Source organism: Centroberyx gerrardi, chromosome 3 (genome assembly GCF_048128805.1).
Source record: "Centroberyx gerrardi isolate f3 chromosome 3, fCenGer3.hap1.cur.20231027, whole genome shotgun sequence".
In the NCBI taxonomy this organism is placed as follows: domain Eukaryota; kingdom Metazoa; phylum Chordata; class Actinopteri; order Beryciformes; family Berycidae; genus Centroberyx; species Centroberyx gerrardi.
The window spans coordinates 8042222-8070019 of record NC_135999.1 but is presented as its reverse complement, the minus strand read 5'-3'; the positions used below and the strand labels follow the sequence as shown (position 1 = coordinate 8070019).

The window sequence follows — 27798 nt, the reverse complement described above, 5'->3', positions numbered from 1 at the left end:
AATATCCACTCGGCTTGAAATACGGCATTCATTCATTTTATCTTTTTTTTTTTCAAATGCAAAATGGGTAGTACACCCATATAAATATTATCTTAATGTTTCTCAGTAAAGTTTTTATACAGTTCCCCGGCAAGGCAGCATATTTTTTAGGATTTGGCCACAAAAGAGAGCAAAAACTTTCACAGCTTTGACAGGAAAGTGAGAAGAGAGGAGTGTGACAGCGTAGCATCGGATGGATTCAATTCACACTCAGGCAGCCACAGTTCATTTTTTTTTTTTTTCAGACAAGCACAAGAATTCTTGTCCACTCAACCACCAAGACACCACACAGTTGTTTTTAGTATTTATTATACTGCGGATCATTGCTGACGCCACACTCAGACGATGCCATTCTGCATTCTACAGACAGACTTTGTATCCTCAAAACATCAACATTTCAAGAATTGAAAGAACTGCTTGGTTTTCCCACTAATACCCATGCAGTACTGACACTTCAGAACCCATTATCAGTGGTTTAGTTTCGTACCAGAGTCATACAGTAATTCCTACACGCTGAAAGCAATCCCAGCTGCAATTAATGTAAAGTAAAGACAAATCGGGGAAGTGATGTTTCTGCAGGACACCAACGATGGGCCTTTAACATTTCTCTGCAGATACTCAGCGTGCCTTGGAGGCTGTGGAGAGACTGCAAGCTAAACTGAAGGAGAGAGGGGAGGCCCCCACACAGGAGAAACTCTCCCTGCTCAAGACTGTCCTGCAGAGCCCTCTCTTCCATCACATACTCACCATGCAGCAAGCACAGAGGCAGCCCCCAGCCAAGGTATGTGAGCTGAGAGTGTGTGTGGGTGGGTGGGGAGGAGAGAGAGAGAGAGAGAGAGAGAGAGAGAGAGAGAGAGAGTGTGGGGTGGGGGTGGGGGTTTGCTGTATATTGAATGATAAGGAGGGAGCCCGCATCATTTCTAAAATACTGAATGCAGGAAACAAACTGAATGAGTAATCAGCTTACCTAAGCTTACCACTAAAGCTGAGAGAGAGAGAGAGAGAGAGAGGGGAAGGGAGAGGAGAAAATGTATTAGGTCTAGGAGTGTGCAAAAGTCATCAGTAACACTGTGAAGGTTATACTCTATTCTATAATTCATAGGTTTTACCAGTGAGGTGTGTATGTGTGGGCGGGGGGTTGGGGGGGGGGGGGGGGGGGGGGGTTGCTACCTGTGTGAGTGTTTTGACTGGTATATATGTCAGCAAAGGATATTCAGTCACACACATCTGCTCCACGGCTTCCACGCATGTACAGTATGTGTCTGCGAGCATGTGTTGTTGTATGGAACTGACTTAATCGACAGCATCAAGGTATTTAACTTATGCATTTGTCAGTGGGAAGCATCACGGCTTGGTAATTGTCTGTTGTGGTATGCTGTAATAGGCTAACCGTAAGCCACACGGTCGACATGCCGCCATTATTACATTAGCGGTGTAGCCTATAAGCCTTTTGCATCCCTGCATTTCCAGTAAACACGGCACTGGATTGTGGAATCGGCTTAAGTGATACCGGATGTCAAAGGTTGAGGCTAATCAAGCCCCTTCTTATAGGACATTCAAACAGTTTTCACTGTTTCAAGTTTTTGGTTGTGATAAATCTGCAGCTATTAGCATTTGTTAGCAATGCAAGTGCAAATCAATGGGGCATGAACTCATTAGAATCAAAATTGCCTATTAGGCTTTTGATAGCGTTCTATCACTTGTTCTTGCTCTTTCAACAGCTATGGAAGTTGATAAAATGGAATTGCACACAGGTTGGAAATGAGCTTCTCCCGAACCTTCCTTTCAAGCTTTGATATGGAATACACAAAAGACAAAGAACAGATTTGCGCTTATGTGTTACAGAAGGCCTTTATCGCGGATACTCCCGTCTCGTTGTGTTCCTCCTTTCCTATCTCTTCCCCTTCCTGCTCCATTCTATACTTATCTGTCTGTTTCGGCACCCTCCCTTCCTCCCCGCTCCCCTTCCACACATCTTTTTTCATTGTCTCGTACCCACAATGCCTCCCCCTCCCAACTTCTCTATCCATTCCGTTTCCCATCCCGTCGTCGCTCTCTCACCCTCTCCATTCCTGTCTGTCTCCTTATCTCCCACCTCTCCTTTCCTCAATTAATGTCTCCACCTCTCTATCAAACCACCCCACCCAACCCCTTTATCACCCACTTCCCCTCCCGATCTTTCTTTTTCCCATCCCCTGCGTCCCTCAATCCACTTCTCCTTCATCTATCCTCTCCCTATCCTACCCATCCATCTCTCTTGACTTGCACCCCGCGTTCTTTCCATCCCTTCATGTCTTCTCTATCTCTCCCTTAACCCTCCCTCCTCCCAGGGAAAGCGAATCTTCAAGTCCATGTCCATGAATTGTGGCCCATGCCAGGGAATTGGACTGGGCCTGAAGACGCTGAGCCACAGCGACTCCTACACGTGGGCCATGGAGAACCGAAGGCCCAGCACTGCCAAATCCTTCCACAGGGACGGCAGCCTCTCCTCTCTGGGCTCCCAGGACCCGCCCTACTCAGACATCTACCCGGACAACGGCGTTCACACTGAATCTCAGGTACCTCAGGACATATTCATCATGAAAGTTAGGAGGAGGAGTCTAGTGATAAGGGCAATTTATCCTTGAAGCCCTCAGATGAAGATCCAGATCGTTTTGAGGGTAAAAGTTACACATCACCATGGAATTTCTTTACATTTTAGATTTGAAACCATCAGGTTACATTTTGAAACTCAAGCAGACCTGGGCGGTACTTCATCTTCATCTATATTTTGTTTTTTTTTAGTACTGCACTCCCCCTCGAATCTCCCGAACCCTGTCGATGGGGAGAAACCTGTCTGCTATTGCCCATGAGGTAAGCTCACGTCTGGTGTTTTATCACTGTAGATTGGACGAATGTGTGTATGTCTGTGTATTCGGTGAAACACAAATTACATCGAGCATGTTTTGCCCGTCCTTGTCTTATGTTGCTCCTTTATATTTTACCAGTAAGTAGTAAGAAGTAAACTCTGTCTCGCTGTCTCTTTCTCTCTCCCTCGCTCTCTCTCTCTCTCTCTTTCTTTCTGATCTCTGCCCTGTTAGAGGCGTCATGTGGAGATGATAGAGCTGATCAATGATGGGAAGGGCCTTGGCTTCGGTATCATAGGGGGGAGGAGCACCGGAGTCATGGTCAAGACCATCCTTCCTGGAGGAGCTGCCGGACGGGTAAATGCACCTGCCGATCGATCCATTAACCAAACATTAAACAGCCAGTCAAGAAATGAAATATTAGAACAAACAACATATTCCAATGTGGTATTTACGTGTCTTCATTGACATTTAATCATTGTCTTGATTGAAATCAGAGTAGAATCTGTTTAGTGCATTAAAATAAACGCACTTCAAGTCTTTCGCACATAGAAGAGCTTTACCTGTGTTTGTTGTGGCGGGGCATCCCAGGACAAGCGTCTGCGTAGCGGGGACCATATCCTGCGCATCGGAGACACAGACCTGGTGGGCATGAACAGCGAGCAGGTGGCACAGGTGAGGTGTCCATTTGTGAAAATTTACCAAGGTGGGCGACGAGGCGATGAAGTGCTATTTTTCCTAATTCTCTTCCCTGAAATCCATAATGAGGACGCTTTTCATCATTTGTGTAATAAAACTGGTAGATCTGATTTAGCAATCTGACCCAGTCATTGTGTGTATCTGTGCCATATGCCATGGCTTTCCAGGGCAGCTGCCTCTTTAGAGGTTTTGGTTTTTTTTTCCTAATGCTATCACTTTTCATCCTTTCACAAACGACCACCTGGTCCAGGTGCTGCGAAACGCTGGTAGCAAGGTGAAACTGCTCATCGCCAGGGATGTTACCAAGGACAACCACCTCTCCTCGCCTGTCCTCAGTCAGGACAGCGTGGACAGCAAGGTGTGTGTGGAGGAGTTTGTGTGTGCATGTGTGCATGTGTGTCCAAACCTCCCTTCTCATCAACCCAAGAGTCCACCCTTTGGGAGAAATATCCAGGGGAGCAGCATACATTAACAGTGTGCGTGTGTGTGCGTGTGTGTAAAGAATAGCATGTAGCTACAGTCAAACGCTAACTTTTTATGTAAACGAATTGGCTAATAAAGACATTATGTGTGGAATACAGTGCTCTGTACCCATAAAGACGTGTAGAAGATTGTTCTCTCTGTGCTTCTTTCCAGCTCAATGACTTGGATGATGACTATGAGTTCAGTGTGCAGTTCACTAAAAACACCCTGGGCCTGGGATTCACCATCACTAGCTACATAAGTGATCTGAACGCAGGTAATAATATCTACTCTAAAGTGGTTAACTTAGTTATGGAAACAAACTGGGGAAATAACCAAAAATTATGAATAATATTCACTTACGGATGGCCGTCAGTGATCACCTGTGACCTTAGACATTAAACAAGCAATGTTAACTTTTCCTCTTGTTCATATTTTTTTATGTAACTTGAATTTGTGGCTTTCCTCAGTCTACAGTGCTGGTGTGATAGTGAAGAGCATAGTGAAAGGCAGCACCGTCGACCAAGACGGACGCATCCACATTGGAGACACAATCCTATCAGTGAGTTCCTCCAAAACACAACAGATTATTTTTTACCCTCTGAAGAAAAATACCTTGTTGTCTCAGAAATGTATTCTCTGCTGAATCTTAACGATTTCAATATCCTAAAATCTGCACAGTTTGCAACTTTTAGTAGTTTCATCCACACCAATTAGGGTCTTTTTTAGCTGATGAAGGGGAATTCTTCTGGTTATTTTTTTTCCCTTTTACCTCTATCCATCTCTTCTTTCTACCTATGCATTCCTTCTCGCTCTTTTTTTATTGTTTATTGCTATTGATCTCTCTTTCCTCTCTGTCCCATTTTGTTTACCTCCACCCACTTTCCCCCCTTCCTCTCCACTCCTCATTCAACCTTCCTTCCCTCGTTTCACCTTGCACCTTCCCTCCATCCCCTTTCATCTTTCCCTCACCCTTACACCAATACCTATATCTCCATCATACCTACACCTTCATTCTTACCCCTCCTCCCCTCCTCTCCTTCCCTACCCCCCCAGGTGGATGGGGTGAGCCTGCAGGGCTGCAGTGAGCAGCGGGCCATGGAAGTGCTGAGGAGGACGGGCCCCCTGGTCAGACTGAAGTTGCTGCGGAAGGCCGTCCGTCTGAGCCACATCCTGCCCCCCGCCCCGCCGCTGCAGACCCTCCGACACTCCCACAGCTTCCACGAGGGCAACCCCTACAGGGTGGGCCTCAACAAGATCCAGGAGACAGGTACTGCAGTGAGAGAGGGCAGCTTATTGGCTCAGTGGTATTACTAGCGGATTGGACTTGGTAGTAACCCAGTAAACATGCTGACATGAAAGAGATGTTGATCTGAAGGCCTGTACCGATGTTGAAAACTATGTAAAAATCTAAGTAAAATGCCAGAATGAAAGTTGAAACAACATCTGTAGTCGTCTATAGCTGCTACTGGGATTATTTTGTGAAATCAGGACCTAAATATCTTTCTGATATCAGTTCAAAGCAGCTTCCAAAGATGTTTTAATGTGATTTTTTACTTTGACATATTTTTGTGCCTGTTTGGGCTGACGTTGGAATTTGGCGCCTCCTAAACGTCGGCATCCGTCAAATGCTTGCTGGGAAATTGTACAGTTCATCATTTTTGTTACTCAAGTTTGTGTGTGTGTATGTGTGTGTGTGTGTGTGTGTGTGTGTGTGTGTGTGTGTGTGTGTGCGTCTGTGTGTGCGCGTGTGTGTCCAAATGTCTTTTCCCGTCACCCAGAAATCCGCTCTCTGCGTGAAATCTCCAGGCGGGCAGCATACGCCAGCAGACGACCCCGACATGATTCCAGAAATGGTAACCTCTCCTTCCCATACTGCACTGCAGTCTGGGACTGGATCATGGGACTGACTCTGATTGGCTGATTGGGCTCAGCGCACAGCGATGTGGCAGTGAAGCATGCTCCTTGATGGCTGTCTATTTATAGTGCTGTGCAGTCATGTGTTTATCCAACTCATTCAGCTCATTCCAGATGATTTGTCTCTCACCCCGCCTGCATGCATGGCTTTATTTAGACAAGGATTTTTGGGCTTGATTAGAGAGCACAACCAAATGAGTCCTGATTGCTGCAAGGCTTTGATAGATGAGCGAGAAAACACAGTTTGCCAAGAAATAGTCATAAGATGGTGTGTGTGCGTGCGTGTGTGTGTGTGTGTTTGTGTGAGTGTGTACGTGTACTGTATGTGTGTGTGAGTGTGTGCCTGTGTCTGGGTGATTGTGTGTTGACATCCTGCTTTGCCAGAAGGAGAAATATAGTGTCTTCTCTCTATAAAACAGCTGAGGCGATGTTTTCATGTGGGATCCTATTCTTTATTGATTGAATCATCTAAGACTAGGAGTAATGCGAATGGGGGTGCTCTGTGTGTGTGTGTGTGTGTGTGTGTGTGTGTGTGTGTGTGTGTGTACGAGCACACGCGTGCATGCATGCATGAGTATATGTCTTTGGAGTGTGCAGGCGTGCATTTGTGAGTGTGTGTGTGTTTGGATACCTGTGTGTGTGTGTGTGTAGGTGTTGAGGCATGTGATACGACACTCACTGTGTGTGTGTGTGTGTTACATTTTACAGGAGTGAAACTGACACGGGCTGAGGAGGAGGACCTGAGGAGGAGGTGGCAGCATGCGGTCGGATCCAGATATGAAGTTGTTGTATGTCTCCTATCCTGTTTTTGGCCGCAGTGTGAAAAAGCATAACATAAACCATAAAAACAAAAGCTAAAAAAATTCTATGTATGCATGTATGTAACATATACAGTATATGTATCTCAATGCTTTATAATTTTTTTTACAGTGTACAATATTACATGATATTTACCCATTAAAAGAATTCCAGTTACTTCCTAGACTGACTCCTCAACCCCCTCCCTGCCCCTGCAGGTGTGCCAGCTGGAGCGCTTCAGTGAGACTAGTGGTCTGGGCATCAGTCTGGAGGCTCGGGCGGGACACCACTACCTGTGCTCCGTCTTACCTGAGGGCCCCGTCGGCCAGAGTGGCAAGATCTTCACCGGAGACCAGATACTGGAGGTGACCCACCGATTGATCCCTCAGTCCAGCCATTCATCATTTAGTCATTCGATCGAGATATCAGATCATGAAAACATAATAATTACATAATAATGATTAAACGTCTAGCAATATAGTGCTAGTACTGATATTCAGTTAACACAGCAATATTAAAAGCTACAGTATGCAATTTTTTTTTCCGTGAGGCAGCAAAGTGTATCGCGGTTCCTGCCCTCCTCCCCCTCAGTTGGGCAAGTTCACGCCCCCACACCTGTCACTCATGTTGATGAGCTGTCTGATGATAATCTAGCACCACTAGCTTGCTATATACAAAACGTAGGGTGTATCCTGCGTAGGAGTGTACAAGCCAGTGTCTGCATCGCCTGCTTTCATCTCCTTCAGATGGCGCCAGCGTGGAAAAGCAATGTCGATGTTCAGCTGTGTTTTTAAACGAGCCTTAGCTGCTGCACATTTAGCCTCACTGTACTTTATTGTCTTACTGCTTTCTGCCTTAATTGCTGTTGCTGTGACTTCCCTATGCTGTGGCCACTAGCCTGTCCTTAGCCACAACCAGCTCACCAGTGGCCACGCCCACAGCAAATGGTATACGCCCCAAAACATCCTTAACATCACTGAAAAGCCAATTTCAGGCAAACGGGAGGATTTAGTCATGTACACACAGAGTCACAGACAGTGACCCAGTTAACAGTTATGTGGTCAGGGATGTGCGTTGATCAGGTATTTTTACACCGACTACGAACGCGACTCAGCCAATCGCTGAGCATCAGGTCTATCTGTTCCATAACAACATATGCTGAATGTCTTCCCTGGCAGGTGAATGGGATCCCTCTCATCGGAGAGACACACAAGGAGGTGGTCAGCATTCTGAAGGAGCTGCCGGTGCGTGTGTGTGTGGTGTGCTCTCGAATTGTCCCCCCAGCACTTCACGACAGCGATGAGGAAGACGACGATGATGTCCGACTCACCCTGAAAGAGCTGCTGGCTGAGTTCAACGACAAGGTGAATGGGAAGGATGGATGGATGGATGGATGGATAGATGGTTAGATAGATGGGTAGATGGATGGATGGATGGATGGATAGATAGATAGATGGATTACCCAACCCGTGTTCAATTTCTTTCTGTCAACAGTATATCATAAACACATTGAGAATTCCTTTGATTTATGATACGACACTCAAAACCAAATAGTGGAAATGATATGCTCCACTACTGCAAATCAATCTCCTTTGCTGTGTCCTCTCTCTCTCCGCTCGTCTCTTTGCTCGTCCCAGTTGGACCAGGGCTGTGTCATTCCCTGTCCTACGGCTGAGGACATCACCAAGCGTGGCGTGCCCCCCATGTCACCCCCTCTGGCTATGTGGGAGAGAGACGCTCAGGTGGTCGAGCTGGAGAAAGGAGAGTCGGGACTGGGCTTCAGTATCCTGGACTACCAGGTCAGAGACATGCCCCTGAGCTTTTCTACAAATAGTATTGGCTGGAGTAGGCTGCATTCTAAGAATAACAGTGGCGGGCGAGATAGGGTGAACGCTACCAAAATGCATGATGGGAGAAGTGCGTGGGCCGGGCTCATTCTATAGGGTAGATTCCTGGGTGAAAAGGGCGGATTCTGTAATGACATGAGTGGTAAATTGTCAGCGCTAAAAAGGTCAAGCGCCGTCAATTGGGTGTTTTGGATGGGAGAACCCAAACTTTAGAAATGTCCTACTACTTGCATTGCTACAATTGCTACAAATCAGTGTTATGGTTTTCAAAAGCATGCAAGGAAAAGTCCTAACCTCTTCAATTGACAGCTGGTTGGCCTTCTCTTACACCCCCAAAATCCATTGGCTTTTCTAGTGTTAATAACAATTTCATGTAATACACTGGTGCTTTTCTCAAGTTCCTATCATCCTATCAACCTGTCTAATGCTTTTGTCTCTACTTTCCATTCACTATCTCCCTATCTTTACTCCATTTTACCCTGTTTACCTTTGATGGAGCCATTGATCTGTCCACACACTCAATCAATCCATCTAATCATCCTTTCCATCCTTCCATCCTTCCATCTAAATCCAGGATCCAGAGGATGCCACTAAGACGGTTCTGGTAATCCGCTCGTTGGTGCCTGGAGGTGTAGCGGACCGAGATGGTCGCCTGCTTCCCGGTGACAGACTGGTGTTTGTTAATGACACTGACCTGGAGGGCTCCAGCCTGGACTATGCTGTGCATGTCCTGAAGTCCACCTTCTATGGCCCCGTCCGCATCGGCGTTGCCAAACCACTACCGGTATGTGAAATAGCAATTTTTGTGTGAAACATGCTGTGTTAAGTAAATAATGATTAATTTATGAGACACAAAACGTTCTTTTTATCAATAAAAACACCGTTGGGTGTAAAATGTGCTCTAAAACTTATTCATAAGTATGGGCTGTATTTGGGCATAACTGTGCCCATAGATACTCCCAGGCTGGATATAAATTACTTTTTACCATTTCATGAAATCCTTACCAAAGTGATATTTTACAATAATAAAAAAAAGAAATGAAATTAAAAGAAATGTATTCCCACAGCCATGCCAGAGAATTACTTGAAAGTATTTTTTTTTCTTGAGTAGAGTTTTTCTTCTCCCTTTTGTTGTGGACTGTGGCTTAGTAACGAGGAACAGAGCATCCAGTTACAGGGCATCTGAATTTTTAATGCGGCTGAGAGATGAACACAATGCTAGACCGCACTACAGAAGGAGAGAGAACCAGAGAGGAGTAGAGGGTGTCTAATTTACAGTCACCTCCTTTAGCCTGTTTGCCTCCATGCTGATTCACTCAGCTGGGAAGAAACCACCTACATAAAACAGCCATTTTTTTCTTGGCCTATTTTGTTCAAACTCTTACTTTTCAACTTTGGATCCCTGCGTTTCCAGCTGGAGCTGTGTGGCGGCCTGACGCCCATCTCTGAGAGGAGCACGCGGGCGTCCTGCGATGACACTGATAGCCACATTCAGGTCAGCCTGCTAGCCGAGGCAACCGAGGCTAACGCTAACACCAACACCTGCAACTCTGAGGAGAACAGCATCAGTCAGCCGTGCTACACTGTAACGGTATGTAGCACAACACTAAATGAACATTGATAGCAAATTTTTAAAAAAATGTACATACTAGCTGCTTGCCTTTAGGCCTCTGTGGTTAGAAAAAATATGATGAATTTGTTCCACAGGACAGTAAAGGACATTGTTTGTCTCTTTGTCGGTTCTTGGCAAATACGCCTACACCAGAATTCTAGATGTTGTGGTACACTGTAATATTATTTAAACTGGACACAAATCATTTTAAAGACGTTGAATCAATATCATCACTTACAGTATGCAAATTATTTGTTTACCAGTTGTCTGTGTATACTGTGTGGAGAACATAGAACTTGAATGAATAGAGCTGACATTCTCATCCAAATCCACAGTTTAAAATGTGTAATTCGGTCCATACATTTAACAAGGATGCCGTTGTTTGTTCTATAATCTTGTCAAGTCTTGCAATAATCTTGCAATAATACATGAGACTCAGCAAGCTGATTCATTACCACAACTTTCCAGTGGCGGTTGCAGTAACATTGCAGCATTCTGAATCTGGCAGGCCGTCCACACATGAAGCAATGCTCACTACCATGCAAATCCAACTAAACGTCTGTAGTGGCTATTTTAGCTGCACTAAAGGAGATTACAGTGACGCACAAGGAAGGGTCCTCTCTGTTCATTCACATTCTATGGCGGAGAGCTTAGGGCCTGCTGTATCAGTATCACCGGGTCAGGTATAGAGAAAGTGCTCAGTGTCAATGACTTGTTCCTCCATTGTGCCTCGAGGCCTCAAGTCACTCCTATTGAGGCAAGCCTTTTGTTCTGGCTTTCGCTTAATTACGAACAATTGGCCGACAATTAAAAGAGCTTACTGCGTGCTCTACACTGGCACACAGTCTAGCGCAAGGGCATGCAGCTCTAACTCAATATCTCACGTAAACACACACACACGCGCGCGCACACACACACACACAGCAGCAGCAAGTGCCAGAGTGTTTTCATCAAAGACGCTGCTTGTTGCGAAGGCAGCCTCAGAACTTCAGCGCTGCTCGTACTTGTCTGTGAAAGTTCAAAGAAGTTCTCCTCATTGGCCTTTTTCTTTCTGCAATGCCCCGCGGGACCAAAGTACAGTCTACCTCTCTTGAAGTGTTACATCTCCGAATTACTCCAAAGGCCTTCACCCTAGAGACGTAACAGTTGTTTGAATCCACTCTCGCATCACACCGGGGATCTGTTATTCATTACATGAGAAGAATTAGGGCCAACCTAACCTTCTTTATGATGGTTTTGGCGTCAGGTCACCTTTACAGTGCCTCCTATATGGATTACATTGCCAGGAGCAACAGCATTTATTCCATGCTGTGTGTGTATTGTTCACCCATCACTCCTCTTGATTTGTTTGTCTATTTATCACCCCACCTTCATCCTCTCATTCACGCGCCCCCTCTGCTTCCCTCTGTCTTAGGAGAACCAGCTGCGTCAGCACTTCAGCATCATGGAGGACGGCGATAAGCAGCAAGCCCCGCCGCCGCCGCTGCCGCCCCCCCGCACCAGCTGTGAGAGGACAATCACTGTTGTCCGGGGCAACCGTAGCCTTGGTATGTTCTCCGTCTTTCTCATGGTGGTGGTGTCTTGGTGTGTGTACATCGTTGGCGTGGCGATAATGGCGGTAATAGGCGGTGATGTCGACTGCCCTGAAGAGGAGTGATGTGCTCGTCATACCTGAGAGAGAGAAGGAAGTTTAGTGTGTGTGTCTGTGTGTGTGAGTGTGTGTGTGTGTGTGTGTGTGTGGTGGGGGGGGCACAGAGGGTAATAATAAGGTGTAAGAAATAATGAAAACCCATGAGGATATCAACATTGATTTGAATGTTATACTTGATCTAAATATATTTGTTTTTGCACTCCCAGGCTGAGAGTACATTGTCTTAATTGCTCCAAGAGCAAGCCCAAAGCAATGTTTGGCTTTTCAGATATGACAGGGATGAAGCAACAGGGAGTAAGGCGTTTCTGCACTTTCATCTAAGGGCACTATGCAATGCATAAGGGAACAAACTCATTTGTGTTCTGGAAATGCACTCTAGCAAGGCACCGCACTACTTGTATATAATGTGAGAGTTTAAAATTACGCTCTTGAGAGATAGAGACAATCAAGGTCATAATCTACAGTCTATGTGTCACTACATTCTTTGGTTTTGGTCTGTTTTAAAATAGGTTTTCTCTTTGAGACATTTAAAGTAGCATGGTGTTGTGGAAATCTAAATGTGGAATGGTTTACATATTTGGTGTATTTTTGGTGTTTTAAATAACGAGTTCATTTGAATTTGAAGCTAAAGCTAGATCAGCATGGGCAGAATTATGGTCTGTATCTGTAAGGCTTGAATTTTGGGGATTTTTATGCGCAATAGTATAGTAGTACAATATTTATTTGTACTACCATACCTTCTTCCTATCATTAGGCGCCATGAACAACTCTACCCACTACATAACCATGACTGTATGCCCAGTTTTGGAGTCGATACATGCTAATATATATGGTTGGTTTGTACTGTAAGGACTTTGTGGTTTTTAGAACAGGTTGTTAAAGGAAATGTTTGATGGACTGAATTGAGGTCTTTTTTTTCTTGCCTTGTCTAAAATCACATTGTTATAAACAGCCTATTTAGAAGTCTTTGTTTAGTCTTGAATGGTGTGGACCTATTGCACTTACTGTAAGTCTATCGAATCCTTAAGAACTGTTTGTTGAGGTCAAATCCTTTCTTCTTGATTCTGACCATTTCTAGACAAATGGTTAACCAATTCACATGGAAATTGGATTGGAAATTTACCATAAAATTACCATAAATGGATTATTATTAAATTTTTACATCAGAGTTTATTATAGGAAACATTATTTGTGATGTTGTGTTATAGTATTTTAACACTTTTGAAGTGTAGCCGTGAAAATGTGGACATTCATCATAATTTCTCGAACGTTTCTCTAGTGTCTTTGAACTGTCTCTACTCTTTGTCCTACTAGATTCAGTGGCTGTTTCCATTGTATTCCATGCACTATGATTGTATTGTAATTTGAATGTAACAGCACAAAACAATAAACTATTTATTTGATCAATAATAAGCACAAAGTCATTTCTTTGACCAGCTTCAAATTATGTACGACCATAGTGTTGTGGATGTGTAGTCTTGCTTGTGCGTGTATTAGACAGCAGTACAGTATGCAAGCTTCAATAATCTTACTGTGGTGCCGTGGACTACCTGATGTATCGTGCCCTGCTCTACCTGCAGTGTGTGCGTGCGTGCATGAGTGTGTGCGTGTGTGTGTGTGTGTGTGTGTCTAGCCTGATTTACCTGCTTCTGCCTGTTTGCATTAATGAAGTGTTTGTGTAATCCGCCTAGCGTCCAATTTGATAATGCCAAAGTCAGGTGTTTGTGCGACTGGCATGTGTTACACCTCCAGTCACCTGTGCCCTATGCCCTCTGTGTGTGTGTGTGTGTGTGTGTGTGCTGCTTGTGCGCCTTATGTGAGTGTGTGTGTGCGTGTGTGTAAATGTGTGAGTGTGAAGGATGATGCTGTGTAAATGTCAAGCATGTGTAGCCGTGATTGTGTGCTAATCTGCCTAGTGTCTGTCTTGATTATGCTGATTATGCCGCTGTCAGGTGTTTGTTTGGGCGACGGTCTGTCTGTTTGGAATGTATTCAAAGTAGCCTCAGTCAACCCTCCGCTCACCTGCGCATGCGCCTGTGCGTGTGTGTGTGTGTGTGTGTGTGTGTGTGTGTGTGTGCATTGTCTACCATTTGTGTGTGTGTGTGTGTGTTGGCAGGGATGTCGGTGAGTGCTATCAAGGACGGCTCAGGCATGCTGGTGCGCAGTGTGGTCCAGGGGGGCTCTGTTAGCCAGGATGGCAGGCTGGGGGTGGGGGACGCCATCCTGGCCATCAACGGGGAGCCTACCTCCAACCTGACCAACACCAAGGCCAGGGCCATGCTGCGCAGACACTCTGTCATAGGGCCAGAGATAAGGTGAGGGGCCAGGCGCAGGCCAACAGCTCTGCATATGGAGAGTTCTGTTCTGCTCAATTGATGTGTGGAAGCCGTTAGTTGAGCAAAGTGATGCCTACAAAATGATCAACCTTTTAAAGGATAACATAACATGAGGCAATAAGTAATTAGCTGATAAGATGATAACACTTCCATAATTTAGAGATATTGAATGGTGAATTTCAGTTAATTTTAATGTTTTATTTCTTTTTGTTTTTACAAAGTTGACGTTTAGTACTTCAGCATTCTTCAAATTAATAATTCATGAATTCATGTGTCAGATATACATAAAGATATGCACTCTTTCACACGTGGCACATTTTAAACAGTTCTGAGTTAATTATTTATTGAAATGCTTTAAAATTTAAAAGTTCCACAGCTTGGCATTTGTCAGTGCCAGGTCCAGCTCTGAATGGTAATAACAGGGTTGAAAGCATCATTTGTCTGTCTGAAAGTTTAGTCTAGCTTGCTGCACTGTTTGCAGCAAAACAAAACAAAAATATCCCAATCATATAATTTTCAGGAAAAAATTTGCAGCATAAATAATAAGGCTAGCCGTATTCGGCCTTATAGTGCAAACACAAGTACAAGAAAGTTTTTCACTTGAGGCAATACAATGGAGTCCAATGGGTCAGAGAGGAATAATCAACCACTGAAAAAGTAATTGGATGCTCCTCACATTTTCTAGATCCACCCAAGCAAATCTTGATGGTCAGTGTTGCTCTTATGAGTGAGTATGGTCAATATTTGCTCTCCGCAGCCACAGACATGATTTCCCCTGCATCATCATCACCTGTAATAACCCCCATCTCATCTCATCTCATCTCATCTCACCACACATCTCCATTACCACTGTGCTTTTGACGTCGCAGTCATAGTTGAGTATGAGGCACTGCAATCATGTTAAATTAGATTAGATGATGAAACTTTAACGATCCCCCGTAGGGGAATTTGGGTAAATTATGACTTGTTCTAACATCAGCAGTTATGGTTTCACACTCTCTCACTCGCAATGCTTGTTTGGCTGGCTGGAGAAGTACGACACCCCTCCCCACCCACCACCCCACTGCCCTGCGAACCACCCACCCACTCTTTCTCAACCTTTCACTCTCTCTCTCTCTCTCTCTCTCTCTCCCTCTCTCTCCCTTCCTCTCTTGCTCTCACGGACACACACAGCACACACACACAACCTTTCAAATGGTCTAACCTCCAAAAACACCTTTATCCTGCTATGGGAAATATCCCTGAATAATTCATCACTCATCTCACCTTGAACAGTGTGCTTCTGAATAAAAGAGTGTTTTAAACAGCCTCTCACAGATGCACACACAACACGCATACACAGAGATGAACACACACACACACACACACACATGCATTCATCTCTCTTGCATGCACACACAAGCACACGCACGCACACACACACACACACACGCAGACACTGCCTCATCCTGACAGCACTGCAGACAAACTAACAGGGAGTGGAGGCAGATGAGTTGTTTTGGCAGCCTCAAAATAAGACAGATCTAGGAGGGTGAGGGCTTGTCACTATCAAACCGTCTCTGTTGAGACAAGACAGGCTGTCCACACGGCTCAGTCACAACAGCTTAACGCAGAAGACCTCCATATTCAATCTGCCACCAAGAGCGCAATGGAGAAATTGGCTCTTTCAGCGGATTCAAACGGCATGTCTACCAGTGGCGTCACATGAGAATTGAAGTTGGGGGAGGGGGGGTGGGGGGTGCTTAATGATGTCTTTGACACTTTAGCTAAATGACATCTTTTACGCCATTGCTTAGTTGATCCGGGCTTACATAAATGCACTTTTTATTATTTATTTTACTATCTCTGAGCACTCTGTCTAGAATCACAAATGCGACTTTCCATGACAGCAAAATATATATTTAGTCAACCAAATTTTTCCTGTTTTTCTTTTTTTTTTTTTCTCTTATCAACAGCAGTACAAGCAATTTTGATGGAATGGGCCACATCCATAACTAGAAAGCACACTGGTTTATGTTTTATTGTTTGTAAGTAGCACGTGAACGCCAACTTGGAAGTCCCAGATGTCGGACCTTCCCACCGGCACTTGAACGCAGCATAATAGTTATGGCTACAAAATGATGGTGTAATGTTGGAAATCCCAGATCTGGATCACCACCGAAACTAATCATCTGATCCTTGAGCTTAGGGCTATCTGTCCACTAAATTTCATCCAAATTTTAAAAAAGAAAGAAAATGTCATAATCCATCCAACCTAGACTTTCATAAACTTTTCATGTGCTCCACTAACACAGCATCTTTATATAGGACAATCTATGCATGGACAGAAACCATTCATTTCATTAAGTGTCATGCCATTTTTTTGTCCCATGTCATCCTAATAGCAGTCATTGTTTGGTCGTGGAAGTGAAAAATGAGCAACAATAAAAAGAGAGTGATGGACAAACAAAAGTCACATTAATATTTCAACTGTTTCTGGTTCCCCACCCTCCTCCCACTTCTTTTCCTACCTGCCCCTCTCCTCAGTATTACCTACGTCCCGGCCTATCAGGTGGATGAGCACCGCTCCCGTCTCTGCCTGCCCCCTTTGGCATCTGTCGTAGTGGACTGCGCTTCTCCCTCACCCACCCCCCCAACGCCTTCCCCAGAACCTGCCCCGGCCCTGACCAGATCCCCTGGTCCGGTCAGAGCTGCGGCTCCGGCTCCGGCTCCAGCTCCGGCTCCAGCTCCAGCTCCAGCTCCAGCTCCATCCACCATCAAAGCCTCTGCCTCATTCAAATCTCCAGCTGCGGCTCCAGCTCCGGCCGCAGTCAGAGCGTCTGCGTCATTCAAAGCTCCAGTCATAAGCCCGGCCACAACCACAGTCCCTACCATTTCCCCAGCTTCAGATACAAGGTAATGTCAGATCCACAGCCTTTTGTTTGTGGCCCCCTAATCCCCACTCAGGCCCCACAGTGGAAGATAAGCCAGTCTCAGGGCTTATTGGACCTCAAGGCTCCAGCTTATCTATAGGTACATTACATGTTGTTTACAACAGAGAATTCTGACTTTGAAATAAGTATACCTTCTGTGGGATGGGAGTTTTATGAATTGCCCTATTCACAGAATCACGTTTAACCTCAGGCCAATGCTGTTAGTTCCAGCCAAGCTTTTATTAACACACCTGATTACATTTCAATCAAGCCTGAAGTAGCCCGCCAGCTTTAGTCACATTAATGACATTTCGCTGACATTTATCTGACACTTTAATCAGCCATATCCAAGAAAATGGTCTGTTGTGCCTTTTGCCACCCGCTCAGTGGGAGCCTCCTCCAGTCCGTATTTTCTCCTCTCCAGTCTTGTCTGTGGTAAAGGAAAAAAGCCTCTCTGAATGTTGAATCTCTGGGTTATATTTAGCTGTTCGCTTATGGATCTCAGTGCTGACTGTCAGCGAAAATGAATTGTTTCGCTTCTGTCTGTCCCTGCTCCCGCTCCATCTTTATGCCTCTGCCTTTCTCCTCCCTCTCTCCCTCCCATTCCTCTCCGCAGCCTTTTCTTCACTCTTATCTTCCAATACTTTCTGTCTTTGTCTCTCCCTCTGCCACACGTCTCCTCTCTTGTCTCTTTGCGTCTACATCTGTCTCTCATCTGTCTCCCTCTCTCCATCATCCCCCCCCCCCCACCCCCCACGTCTTTTTTTTTCCCTTTACCTCATTTTCCCTCTCCTCCCTATACCTCGGTCCTATCCCCCTCTTCTTGCTGCTCTCTTTCAACCCTGGCGGAACCATTTGTTCTGCTCTCCTCTGTAACCTAACTGGCTATAGGCTCCTGCTGCGTACACAGCACCACTATCACTCACCTCTATGGGCTTATTACAGCCCTCCACCGCTTAAACATATTCATGAAAAGTTCTTTCCTTCTCTTCTCTACCTCTTTCTCTCACACACACATGTATAGACATGTATGTACGTGCACACACACACACCACACGCACGCACACGCACATAAAGACGGCACCTTACTGTGACCTCCCTGGCAGAAAATGTGTATTTTCAGGGCTATTTGCCCCTAAAGCTCTGTATCTTCTCAAGGCCCCCCTACTGTATATGGGTTGCTATTGGCCATGTGTCACACTGTGTCAGGCCTTGAAAAAATAACAAGGCAACCTAACAGCCTGTTATCCACAGTGCAGCCCCCATATGTCAGTCACTGAAATACTATTTCACACACAGAATATTATGCGATCACTTTTTTTTTGCCTGATATAACCCCAGAATTTCCAAAAAGTCAACTTTTCAGGAAATCTGTCATGAATTCAGAGCATAGAGGACGATATACAGCACATAGCCCATTCATATGAACAGCAAAAATGGAATTATCACCTTTTCCATGCAACAGCAGAGGTTTATTCCCTATTAAATATTACTGTGTTTTTGCGCCGCCAGTTGGCAGATCCCAAAGTCTCCACCTCAGAAGGAGAAAACGGGAGGAAGGGGAGATGGAGAGAGAGCGGAGGAGAAGACGGACAAGAATAGCACCGATGGCAAAGTACCAAAGGTGGAGGTGGAGGTGGAGGACAGCAAAGAGGAGGAAGACGAGGAGCTCCACTCTCCCGCCATTCTGTCCTGGGGTCAACCTAGAAGGTCAGTGAATCAGAAAAGCATAGCGATAATGTCTTATTTATCGCAGCCGGTGGACTTTTTTTTCATAAACGTTCCTTCTGTTCCCGCTTCGCCAGGGAAAGCTTAGCAAAATCTCGATGTATTGAGGTATGTTCACAGCAGGGCTACAGCAGCAGGGTGCAGACTTAACATGCTGACACTTCTTAGGCCCGGAGAAAGTCACTACTCCCCCCCCCCCCCCCATCTATATTTATCGTATTTATGACTGCATCCCGCTTGGATAAATCACATGAGCTGAGCTGTATGCAAAGAGCGGCTTTTGTGTATCTCTTCCTGGCAGGTATAACGCCCTATTGTTTCGACTTAATCTCTGTAACTGGCACTAAGCGGGCGGATAGAGAAAAGGCTGAAGGAAGAGAGAAAAAAAAAACATACCCATTGGATTAATTCTCCCTCTCGGGTCCTCATCAGCCATACAGAAGACAGACATTCATCACCGCCGCCGTAAACAGGATTTCTGTTTAATGCGTGGATGTTTCTTGTATCCCGCTTTGTGTGTTAGTGTGCGGCTGACTCGAGCGCCGGGCCAGTCCCTTGGTATCAGCATAATGGGAGGGAGAGGCATGGGCAGCAGACTGAGCAATGGGGAGATGATGAGGGGAGTCTTCATCAAACACATCAGCCCCGACAGCCCGGCGGCACACAACGGCACCCTCCGGACTGGAGACAGGATACTGGAGGTTTGTGTGTGTGTGTGTGTGTGTGTGTTTGTGTTTGGGTGTGTGCGTCACAGAGAGAGCGAGAGAGACAAGAGAAAGAGACGGAGTCAGAGAAAGAGGGGGAAACAAACAAACAAACAAAGGGAGTGTGCGCGTGTGTGTGTGTGTGTGGGCGAACGCGTGCACGTATGTGTGTTTGTGAGCTATAGAGAGACACAGAAGGGAGGAAAGGAGGATTGTGTGTGTGCTTGTGTTTGCTGGTGCGTGCATGTGTGCATATGTGTGGACACAATTCAATATTCTCTATCAATATTCAATATCGTTTATCGGCTTTCAGTGGGATCATATCGTGATGATGCAATGGTATTGTGATATCATGATATACAGTACAATTCTGTTGTCTAAATTGATGATGATAATAATAATCCTAATAATTATAATTTATTTGTAGAGCACTTTTTAAAACCAAAAAGTGCCATAAAGGTGCAAACAAATGAACAATGCTTGAACTCATGAATGAACTGATACACACAGTAGCTGATACACACAAGTATTAAAAAAAAAGGTGTTGATGATAACAAGCAAATTTTTATTATTTTTAAAACTCTGACAAAATGAGGCGTGAAGCATTTTAAGGAATATTATTTGAAAGTTTTGTTTGACATCACGCCTAACATTATCATGGAGTTCAGTGCGATGAACACGCATTTGATTATGTTTTGTGATTTTGCACATGCAAGCTATATCCTGATATATATCGATATAGAAAACAATCCTTAAGATTATCCTGGTCTTTGGTGCCAGGTGATGTCACCTTCTATAGAATACAACAGGTGGTGACATCACCTGGCACCAAAGACCAGCCAATAGCAGATGGCCAGTTCAGTATCATACTTTTCACCATGAGATGTCAGGCTTCACCACAGATTTGGGTTTGAGGTTTAGTTACTCTTTAATGTCTGCTGTGTGTGTGTTGACTTGGCCACCAGGTGTGTGGGGTGGACCTAAGAGATGCCAGCCATGAGCAGGCAGTGGAGGCCATCCGCAAGGCTGGAGACTCTGTGCTGTTCCTGGTCCAGACCGGGCAACACAGACCTCAGGTACTGCAAACCAGACATCCACCCAAACTTTGTATGGACAGCACATTTTTACAGGCCTAGAATGCAATGTCAGGTAGCATTTGAGTTTCTTGAGGCTTCAGATTCTTTCACACTGAGGCTCAATGGTCAGCAAATGCTAAAATAAAGTATATATTCCATTTGACAGGTTTTAGTTTAGATGGTGCATAAACATTGCATGTAGCATTATAATATGATGTCTTCTGGACGCAATGTGTAAATGCAGTTTTACTTCACACTTTGTGGGTCAAAATGAATAAGCAAGGTGAAGGAATGAAGGGACCTTTGATTGGAAACCTATCTGGTATCATATAACATATTGGATTTATTATTTTTAAGCGTGTATGATTCACAATCATATGGATAATCCTCTGCCTACTCTGCATCTTGTGTTTCACCTACAGTCTCCTATGCTTTCCAACCACGAGAGACTAACTCCAACACCACAGTCCAACTCGCAGAGCAGCAAGGTAAGACTCCTCCCCTATATATGTATATATATATATATATATATATATATATATGTGTTGTCCTTTGTAATGTCCTGCTTTCTGTTTTGGAGAGATGCATGTGATGCAAAAATTACAAACTTTACTCCTGCCTCACTATTTCCACTATGAGATGGTGTTGCTTTTCCCAGTGTACTAGTATGGAAAATATTATGCATTAGCAATTTACATGAACTATATAGTGCCCTACAAAGTCAAAGAGCAGTAATTACTCATTGTGTTTTAAAGGTCATGACCACTACTTTAGATTTCATTGGCACAGAAGATAAACTGTGAAGTCATTTTTTCTCAGTTTCTCCACTCGCACTCGGTTATTGCTGTTTGGCCGTGTATGGCAGCATAGTATGGAGAGGGTTATGTATGTCGACCCTTTATTATACATGGAGGGATGAGACATGAATACTTACATGGCACTTCAAATAGAGTGAGTATGTTCCACTGGTTCCTTTCATGTGTATGGGACTATATCTGTGTTTCCCCTTATGATCATAGGAAGCAGAGATTCTCAGTGGTCTGTTCCTTAGTCTCTCCCCTACAAACCCCTTCACTCCCACCCCCTTCAAGGTTGGTACAGTGTTGTGTGTGTGTGTGTGTGTGCGTGTGTGTGTGTGTGTGTGTGTGGGGGGGGTACGCATGCTTTTTGCATTAGCATTTGCGCTACGCCAACTCCCAAAAACTTAATTAACGTGCATATTTTGCAGATAGAACCCCTCGCAGTTCAAAGTCCCTTGCAACTACCTTGTTTGTTGGAAACCTTTGTTTTTCTCTTTGATGGAGATGCATAACTCTCTAAATAGACAGTGCGCTCGTTTGAAGTTATTTTACACGCGCCCGTACGTCGGTTACAAAATAATGCATGATTCTGGTCAACTTTCATGTTATTTTTAGCTGACATTAAAACTGTGTTCATTAATTCATCCTATTCGTCAGCTTTTCCCACTGCTACATCAAGCATACTGAGCGAGCCTCAGGGGTAGTCCAACTTACGCCCGAAGGACCCCTGAGGCATCTCCAACTCTGCCTGCTCAATAATGCAAAACTTCTTCTCCCAAGGTACCTGCGCCGACAGCCAATAGAACGGAGCGGAGGAGCCCCATAACCGTGACGTCAGCGGTCACAGCGGGAGCCGAAGACGACGATGACACTGGCAGGAGTAAGTGAGCGTCGTGCGGACGTCGCGCAGACGTGCGCACGCTGCAAAAAATGTCCATCGTTGAGTCTCATATTCAGCCTTCACATCTTATTTTTCTTAAACCAAGAAAAAAATTCTGCCAATGAGGTGAGATAACTCCACTTGCTTCCAATGCAGTGTAACTTGTTTCATTAATTTTCTGGAAATGAGTGTCAATATCTTGAAACAAGTCAGAAAAAGGCAGATCACTGCACTGCTATCAAGAAAATAACACTTGATTCTACAAAATTCTTGAAAAAAGTTGATTTGCATTGGAAACAATTGAAGTTATCTAACCCCACTGACATATTTTTTCACAAATCTTAAGAAAATTACGATTTTAGGACTCAATAAATAGACTAAATGACTTGTTAAGATGGAGACTTTTTGCAGTGCCTGGACACACACACACACACACACACACACACACACACACACACAAACGCGTACCTGCATAAACAGAAACACACACCTCCCTTGCCTTGCCTCGCCCTCAACATGTCTGACATCATCCCTTCCAAACAAACAAATTGCAGGAACCTGCTGACAAATTGCAGGAAGGTGACACCGACACACACACACACACACACACACACACTCACACAAACACCTCTAGGGTATAATGCCAGCGGGCTTCTTCTCCAAATAAACTGTCAGTCATTATATGTAACACACCACACATTGTTTTTTTCTCTTGGCTTACCCAATAGCATCGTATTCTCATCCTCACACTCCTCCTGTTTAACTCTCTCTCTCCCAGAGAAGATGCTGCAGCGCTACGGCAGCCTGTCCGGGAAGCTCCACATGATCGAGCTGGAGAAGGACCCCGAGGCCCGCGGCCTGGGACTCAGCCTGGCGGGCAACAGGGACGGCTCTCGGGCCCGCATGAGCGTCTACGTGGCCGATATAGACCCCCGGGGAGCCACCGGGTTAGATGGGAGAATACGGGTGGGGGACGAGCTGCTGGAGGTGAGGAGGAGGGAGCGTGTGGGAGAGGTGAGGGGTCAGGAGTCGGGAAGGTTGGGGTTAACAGATGGGTCAGTGACTGTTTTAGTGACTGAGTTGGGAGTTTTAGAGAGAGAGACAATATGCCAGTTTGTCAAAAAATAACAAGGGAGGCAATGGGAGAGCAATGGGTTGTGGGTAGGAGGCAGGGATGAGTAAGGAACACAGAGTGCCTGTGCAGTAGATTTATCAGGCGAATTACCATTTGAAGGATGGTGGGCTGGATTCTTGAATGCAGCGAGCAGCCGAGGTGAGGAGGAGGAGGAGGGGAGGGAGAGGGGAGGAGCGGTGAGAGGGGGAGGGGGAGAGAGGAGAAGGCAGATTAATGCAGAGATGGATGGGGGAAAGGGGACAGGAGGAGAAAGCGCATGACGTTATTTTTCTTCCAGATCAACGGTCAGATCCTGTACGGCCGCAGTCACCAGAACGCCTCCACCCTCATCAATAACGCTCCCGCTAAAGTCAAGATCATTCTCATCAGGTAACACACACGACTGGACAGGCTGTGTTCGCTGAAGTTGGAGTTTTCTGCATTCCCCGTTCACATTTAGCACAGTTTCTCCCGACAGTTTACCAAACAGATTGTGGGTGTTGATGATGGGCCCAGTGATTTTTAGCGGATCTGGTGTTGGTTGACTAGGAACGCAGCAGCTGTGAGTCAGATGGCCCAGGGAGGCAGAACAGAGCGTGGGGACACGGTCAACTCACAGACAGACTCTGCAGCGGACGGAGGCTCATCCAAAGTCCAGCACGTCATACTTCCTCAGGTACAGTATCTATACTCAATTACTGGGCCTTCAACCCCCATTCCTGTGTAACTGAACAATCAGTTGGGTGATTTAATCAGGGGTTAGCAGCCTCCTTTTTTTTTTACAAGATAAAACATAAAGATAAAACATCATAAAACAACCAATTTCTCACTCCTTCTTATATATTATAGCACATACAGATCCTATATATAACCCTCCCATTAGCTTCACTAATTCCCAGTATGCAATTAGTTACAGTTCAAAGGTTTTGTTGTCTGTTTTTTCCGTGTCACATCTCACTCCAGGATCAAGTGGGTCTTGGCATCTGCCTGGCAGAGGATTCCAGGGGAGGAGTGGTGGTCAGGTCCCTGATCCAGCATGGCACTGCCAGTAAGGTATGACATCGACATCGTCATCATCATCATCATCATCAACATCAACATCAACATAATACTGCTCTCTCCAACCGTTCTGTCACTCACTTTATTCCTTTTCATTTCCATTCCCTTCATCTGGCCTATTTATCTCAGCCTTCTCCGTCTCATATGTTTAATCTGCAGCTCTCACTGCAGGTCCGCTTGTAGCAATCATTACCTGAGCATCTCCGTGCATTTTATCTCATCCTGGACAACCGTCGTTAGCAATTTCCTCCATATACCTCAGAAAACATTTCCAGGCGAAATAACCTGCCCCTGTTTGTTAAACTGGAGGGTTATCCTCTGTATACTCAAGGGCAAATTGTGTTCCCTTTCCCCCATTTTGATGGAGCGCCATCTCAGTAATTTAAGCCCACATCACAGTGATTAGCTTGGAATTGGAGAAATGATTATTTTTCGCATCACTTCTGTAAATGCAGGTAGCTCATTTCATTCAGATTATACACTAGCTAGATAAAGCCGTGCTGATTTGGCTTTAGCTTTGATAATCAATAATCTATTAGAATAAAGAGGCACAAATGTGCGTGCCAACAGTGGTGTGATCAGTCTAGTCTCCGGGTATTTCTTCTAATGTTAAAAACGCCCAGTTTAACCTCCAAGATGATGGGTGTCAATTCTCTAAAATGATGGTTGTCATGCATTAATAAGCTTTTTATTCAGGGCCCCGGGCAATGAGTCAGATATTTGTCCAGAGGGTGTGTTTGATTTTTAATCTCGCTCTCTATCCATCCCTCCGACACACATCCTCTCTCACATTTTGTTCACTTTTCCATTTATTTTATTCTCTCTATCCTCACGCTCACACCTCTATTTGTGTACAGGATGGCAGGATAAAGGCTGGAGACAGAATCATTGCAGTGGGTGACGAACCTGTGGCAGGACTATCAGTGGACAAAGTAAACACACACACACACACACACACACACACACACACTACAAACATACACTCCATGGCCATGTTGATGTAAGTGATTGATTGATTCATTGGCTGATTGCTTGTCTGCTTGCTTGCTTGCTTGCTTGATTGATTGATTGATTGATTGATTGATTGATTGATTGATTGATCGATTGACTGATTGACAAACCCTCACTTAACTTCTGTCTCTGTATTCAGGTATCCAGTTTGATCCTGAAACACCGGGCCTCTGTCAGACTCTCCATCAGCCACTGCAGGCCTCTCTCCTCCTCTTCCTCTTCCTCTCTGCCTCTCCCCTCGTCTTCCTCCTACCCCTGCTCCGTCTCTTCTGCTTCCTCCCTGACCCTTCCCGTCTCCTCCTCCTCCTCGTCATCCCTCAATACCGCACGGGCCTCTCCCGTCGGGCGATCCGATTGGCTCGGGTCGGGTTCCGTGACCCCCGACCCCCTGAGCCGTCCGATCGTGGCTGGCAGTGAAAGCTCCATAGAGATCTGTAAGGGGAACCCAGGCCTGGGCCTCAGCATTGTGGGAGGCTGTGACACTCTGCTGGTGAGACACATCAACATATAAAACAAAAACTATAGACTGTCTATCCAGTTAATGCAACAGTGCTGTTGAATATTCAATTCTAATTAGCTGAGAAGGAGGCATTTGGTTTCTTTGTGCCTTGCCAAACATAGTGGCAACAGCGTGAAATCACCTCTCTAAATTAATTTAATCAATCAATGTATATAATCAAGATTTCCAGCATTGCTTCTTACCTTTCACTTGGCAGCAACAAAGCATCAAATTAGGCTACATGACTGGGTTATATAATTTTTACACATTGAAACACATCAGCGCAGAGATTGTGAAAACAGTCAAGCTCTATATATAATAATAATATTGAAATGCCTTTATTTTTAAATGCATGGAAGTATCGGAAATGACAAACCATACATGGTTGATTCATCTACAAGTTCTTACCTGGACTGCACTGCAGGTCTAAGAGTGTGTTCTCCTTTTTCCCCACAAGGGGGCAGTAATAATTCATGAAGTGAATGATGGAGGAGCAGCGCAGAGGGATGGAAGGCTGCAGGCTGGAGACCAGATATTGGAGGTACTATATACACACACACACACACACACACACACACACACACACACACACACACATACACACACACAGACAAACAAACACACCATTATTTCTTAGTCTGACAGTTGATCAATCTTTATTGCACAACATTTATTTCCAACCATGCATTGTGATTGCCATGTTAGCTTTTAACCACAACATAAAAACTTTTACCTTATATTTGTTTCCAGCCAAGGATGTTTATTGCTGGGCAGATGGCCAGAATACAATTCTCAAAGAAGACCCAAAGCTTATTTCTTTGTTTAATGTTTGATACTGTTGTAAAAATATTAGAAATGTTGTATTTTTTCTTATTGCTTAACTATAGAATCTGTCTACCGTTTATGATAAATGTTGTAAAACTACACACAATTTCTCCCCATCTCATCCACCACCATGCCGTATCTCCCTCTCTCCTCCTCTCTCTCCCTCCCTCCCTCCCAGGTGAACGGCATAGACCTGCGGCAGGCCACCCATGAGGAGGCCATCGGGGTGCTGCGTCTCACCACCCAGCGCGTGCGCCTGTGTGTGTTCAGGCACCAGGAGGCGTACAGGGAGGAGGACCTGTGGGACGTCTTCACCCTGGAGCTGAGGCCTCGCCCTGGAGCGGGGCTGGGCCTCGCCACCGTGGGCAAGAGGTACAGTATATTCAAGGGGTCGTCTAACCCAATAAGAAGGTTCCATGTTGTTATCATATTTACAGCAGGCATGACGCAGCCTTTTGTGCAGAGTGTGCTCAAAGCCAAATTGCATCCAGCATTTGGCAAAGTGGGACAGGTTTGATAAAGTGGGACACTCTAATTCTATGCTGTAATTCAAGTCCTAATTGTAGGGCAGCCCAGTTACAATTGAATGCACTCTTAGTTTTTGAGCAAATGAATTAATAAATTAATGCACAAGAGTAAACAATGTTAATGTCTTGATATCTTAATAACACTTTTTTGTTTTATGTGACATACAAATAGATTTTTGGCATTTTTTTCTTGACCTTTGCTCTCCATTATAATGATAAAACAAGATCAAAGCTAAGGTATGGCATATGTCACACCTTGATGTACCCAAGTGATGTCCATGTATGTAGAGACTGAGGTAGTATCAGTTTGCATTAGTTCATCCTGATACCTTCATCCTTCACTGCAAAAGCCTAAAAGACTCTAAAACATGCCGGCCCACTTTATCTAGCTGGGTTTAATAAAGCGGGACAACTCAAAAAAAACTTTCAAAGTTCAAACATCATTTTGACAACATT

General features: G+C 44.9%; 1 protein-coding gene across 1 annotated transcript in view; it reads left to right on the top strand.

The window, feature by feature from the left end:
* Positions 1–27798, top strand: part of LOC139913688 (multiple PDZ domain protein) — a 33713-nt gene that overhangs the window by 321 nt on the left and 5594 nt on the right. Inside the window, exons 2-34 of the mRNA XM_071901789.2 lie at positions 654–820; positions 2370–2597; positions 2824–2892; positions 3120–3242; positions 3477–3560; positions 3835–3942; positions 4221–4323; positions 4517–4608; positions 5103–5316; positions 5828–5902; positions 6672–6751; positions 6980–7126; positions 7940–8125; positions 8399–8560; positions 9183–9392; positions 10023–10199; positions 11635–11767; positions 13988–14186; positions 16734–17102; positions 18632–18829; positions 19371–19548; positions 20517–20627; positions 21050–21115; positions 21647–21718; positions 22208–22307; positions 23086–23294; positions 23720–23811; positions 23971–24097; positions 24385–24474; positions 25338–25412; positions 25631–25981; positions 26448–26531; positions 26994–27187. Of these exons, the coding sequence (XP_071757890.2) occupies positions 654–820; positions 2370–2597; positions 2824–2892; positions 3120–3242; positions 3477–3560; positions 3835–3942; positions 4221–4323; positions 4517–4608; positions 5103–5316; positions 5828–5902; positions 6672–6751; positions 6980–7126; positions 7940–8125; positions 8399–8560; positions 9183–9392; positions 10023–10199; positions 11635–11767; positions 13988–14186; positions 16734–17102; positions 18632–18829; positions 19371–19548; positions 20517–20627; positions 21050–21115; positions 21647–21718; positions 22208–22307; positions 23086–23294; positions 23720–23811; positions 23971–24097; positions 24385–24474; positions 25338–25412; positions 25631–25981; positions 26448–26531; positions 26994–27187 (4873 nt within the window). The remainder of the gene's footprint in view (positions 1–653; positions 821–2369; positions 2598–2823; positions 2893–3119; positions 3243–3476; positions 3561–3834; positions 3943–4220; positions 4324–4516; positions 4609–5102; positions 5317–5827; positions 5903–6671; positions 6752–6979; positions 7127–7939; positions 8126–8398; positions 8561–9182; positions 9393–10022; positions 10200–11634; positions 11768–13987; positions 14187–16733; positions 17103–18631; positions 18830–19370; positions 19549–20516; positions 20628–21049; positions 21116–21646; positions 21719–22207; positions 22308–23085; positions 23295–23719; positions 23812–23970; positions 24098–24384; positions 24475–25337; positions 25413–25630; positions 25982–26447; positions 26532–26993; positions 27188–27798) is intronic.